Source organism: Cupressus sempervirens, chromosome 2, assembly GCF_028749045.1.
Source record: "Cupressus sempervirens isolate cs-2001-9-10 chromosome 2, ASM2874904v1, whole genome shotgun sequence".
NCBI classification, from domain to species: Eukaryota; Viridiplantae; Streptophyta; class Pinopsida; order Cupressales; family Cupressaceae; genus Cupressus; species Cupressus sempervirens.
In genome coordinates, this window is record NC_143119.1 from 669,578,486 (window position 1) to 669,582,100 (window position 3,615).

General features: G+C 41.4%; 1 protein-coding gene across 1 annotated transcript; it reads right to left on the reverse strand.

Annotated features, from left to right (window-relative positions):
• Positions 1 to 1,440: 1,440 nt before the first annotated feature.
• LOC149575127 (zinc-finger homeodomain protein 2-like) lies at positions 1,441 to 3,615 on the reverse strand. The gene has a single exon (XM_089814978.1). The coding sequence runs from the start codon at positions 2,511 to 2,513 to the stop codon at positions 1,818 to 1,820; it is 696 nt and encodes a 231-aa protein (XP_089671104.1). The 5' UTR covers positions 2,514 to 3,615; the 3' UTR covers positions 1,441 to 1,817.

The window sequence follows — 3,615 nt, forward strand, 5'->3', positions numbered from 1 at the left end:
GTTTGTCGTTTTTCCTTCTCATTCCTTTGAGTCGTGATTGTATCCAAACAGCAGTCTGCAGCTTTCTGTCACTTGACGTTTGAGCTGAAGCCTCCACGGGAAGAGACAGCTTTAATGTCTGCCAAATTAGGACCCACAATAGAAGAAACTAGTGATGGAGATTAGCTGTGAGGAATAGTAATGGTACTGCTTACCTACCTCTCTCTGAAATTAGGGCAGGCTCTTCATCATGGTACTGTCTAGCCTTTTCATGGTCCCTCTTTTTTGTGCATGTATCAATGTGTGGTTTTTTCTTTTGCCTTTTGTCGTTTCGCCCATATTCCATTTCCATGCCTTTGCTCTCTCTCCTTCCCTGCAATCAAAACAATGGGCTATAGAAATGGAATCTTTTCGATCTTTGTTGAATGCTAAATGGAATCTCTTCAATCTGTGTTGTACGCTTTTACCTCTGGGTTTTTCTGTGTTTGTTTGCTGTTGTGCTGGATTTGTGTTGTTTATGTCTGTTGGAGAACAAGTTCAGGAAAACATAAATTCTAATCTTGTTCAGGAAACCATAAATACTAATCTAGCTAAGAACAAGAAGAGAAGATTTCTCTAGTCTATATGAAATGTTATGCAAAAATTATCAAACAATGGAATCCAAAAGCATAAAATTTGTTACTAATATAGCTATTCAGTTTCAAGTAGACATTGATAAACATTGATACTCCAAAAGCATAAAATTTGTTACTAATTTAGCTATTCAGCATGAAGTAAACATTGATAAACATTGATTCTCCTTAGAACTAGGAAATTCATAGAGATTAATTGTACGTATACAGACATGCGAGTCTCCATACAGTCTGTAATATCATGAATGCGCCAGACAGTACAGATTAATCCAGAAACAAGATGAATGTAAATAAATAACTACAGTAATATGTTCAAGAAATTCAGAATGATTTTGCATCAATGTTTGATTGTAGGTTTTTTCTCTTCCGATTCTCCATTAATCTTCTTAAGATGCAAAACAAATCTTTCAACAAATTAAATCCGCGAGTAATATGCCTTCGTTACAAATATTTACACAAAAGGAATCCAAAAGTCGTAGGCCTAATTATTATAAATTGAGAGAAATCTGTTGTTGAATTGTAATATTATGAATAAACCAGACACGGATGTATCCAGAAACAAGAGAAATATAGATAATTGCATCAATTAATGAAGTCGGATGACAATAAACAGCTGCATCACATGAATTCAGATTTATTTTGCATCAACCTCTCGTTCTTTCTACGACAATAAATTTTGAAATGTGATTTCTGTTTCTCTCTCTTTCAGCCTTTATGATAATAAATCTTCAAATGGGGTTTTTCTACAAATGCGATTTCTGATTTTCTCTCTTACAGCTTTCTATGGTAATATATTTCGAAGCGTAGACAAACCAAATCTGCACAATCGAATCCGAAAATGACATAAATTAATTAAAAGTTATTTTAGTTTTCACGAAGAATCGTTTTTAGGCAAGAACATGGCAACTTGAACATAAGCTTAAACGACGAGTGTTCGAAACTGCGTGGAGAACCCGAGGGATTCACTCGGATACAATGCCACCTAGTAGCAAGAAACTAATGTACAAACGAGAACAATCTCGTTGGGAAACTTTGCCGATTTGCTTTCCCCTCCTAAAAGCGAACAATAAATTAGACAAAAAGTAATAAAGTTCGGTGACAATGTTTGTTGCAACTGACCGGCTTCAAATTGAATATCGAATCTGATTTGCTTTAAAGCGGGCGAGTATAATTGAGAATTGAGAAATGAAAGATCTGAAACTGTTTCTAGGCCTTTTTCCCAAGGGTGTTCTTGTTGTTGTGCATCCAGACCTTGAGAACATGCCTTTTCACGCCCGCTTCAGCGCAGAACTGCTGCACAGCCGGCTCGTCTTGCTTCTGAATCCTCCACCCTAATTTCTCTGCAAAAACTAACATTTTCTCCTTCTGTTGAGGAGTAAACTTTGTTCTGAAGCGCTTCTTCGCGGCCAAAGCCGCCGCCGCGGCCGATGTCCCGGCTGCACTGGTGTGCTCTTCGGAAGGGAATTGCGGCAAGGGCAAAGCAGTGTGGGCGTGAGCAGATGTGAGCGGCACAATAGCGGCTTGTTTCCTGTTGCAGAAAGGGCACGAAGGCTCTCCTTCCACTTCTCTGCGGTGGAAGTTCCGGTGACAATTGCAGGCAGCGCAAGTGAGGGCTTCCAGTGTCCCTTCCTCGCCGCTCGCCATGAACTCTCCGCAGCCGTCCACGGCGTGCCCGCCTAAAGTGGCCGCATGATTCTTCAAGCATTCTCTGTACACAAAAGCCTTCTTACCCCCGGCAGGCTCCGCTCCAGTCCCACGGATCTCCTCCGAAACAGAAGCAGAAGCGCCACCGCCATTTGTGTTAGTGCTCAAAATCCTCAACCTGGAAGATTCCTGTACCGGCTCAAAGTTCATCGGCATTCGCATCCCTATCCCGTCCCCTTCACTTCCGCCAAAATCCATCCTTTTTCAGCTCCTAATCACTTCAACATTTGATTCCTTAAAGATAATTTAGGCAAAATAAAACTTCAAAGCTCAAACCCTTGCAACGCCTGCTTTCACCTCAAAGCTTCTCACCTTCACTTCCGCCAAAATCTATCCTTCTCCAGCTCATAATCACTCCATCTCTTCATGCCTTAAAACTCAAAGACAACTTAGGCAAAACATAATTCCAGAGCTCAAACCCTTGCACCTCAAAGCTTCTCACCTTCACTTCCGCCAAAAGCTATCCTCCCTCAGCTCCTAATCTCTCCAACATTACCTTCCTTAAAAACTAAAATACAATTAAGGAATACAAAAGCTTCAAACTTCAAACCCTTGCACCGCCTGCAAAGCTTCTCACCTCAGATCCGGCGCTAAACCCTAACCTCCAGCCTCACAAAAATCCGATCTTCTCATTCCGATCGCTAAGATCAAAACCTCCGAATTTACACGATGTTGTCACAAATCGACGAGAAGACAATTGACGAAAACAATAATCCGTCAAAGATTCGAGCCAGGCAATCCTAAACAAAACCAAAACAGACCTTCTCAAAGCAAACTTGAACAACGCTGAATCATCAACTCCACATAATTATTATTTTCCTCAAAACCCTACTTAACACACTCATACAGCTCCGGAAAGCCAAAAACTTGAAACAAGAGATTCAATGGCTGAAATTATCAGCAGCGCGACACAATCGGGGTGCCTGGTCGAAGCCCATCATCAATCGAACCGCGTGGAAAGCAATCCGATATTTATGCAGCGTGAAAGGGAAGGTAAAGGCCCGCGTGAGCTTCTTCCATCCGCGTCTGCACGCCGAGCTGCCGTACTCTTTGAACGAGGACGGATGAGAAGACTTCACTTGTGTTCCGACACGCCATTTGTATGTATGCTTTACGACATCAAAAATATCATCTTGTCCTCGTTCTAACTTCAACGACTACTCCATTATTTCCATTCCTCCCTGTTCATCACTGTTACAACTCCTACCAATAGAAACGTGTCATTTGGAAAAAAGCTTCAACGGACCAGATGCGCAAATTATCTTGGAATGAGAAGCTTTTTGCCTTTTCTTCCATGGTG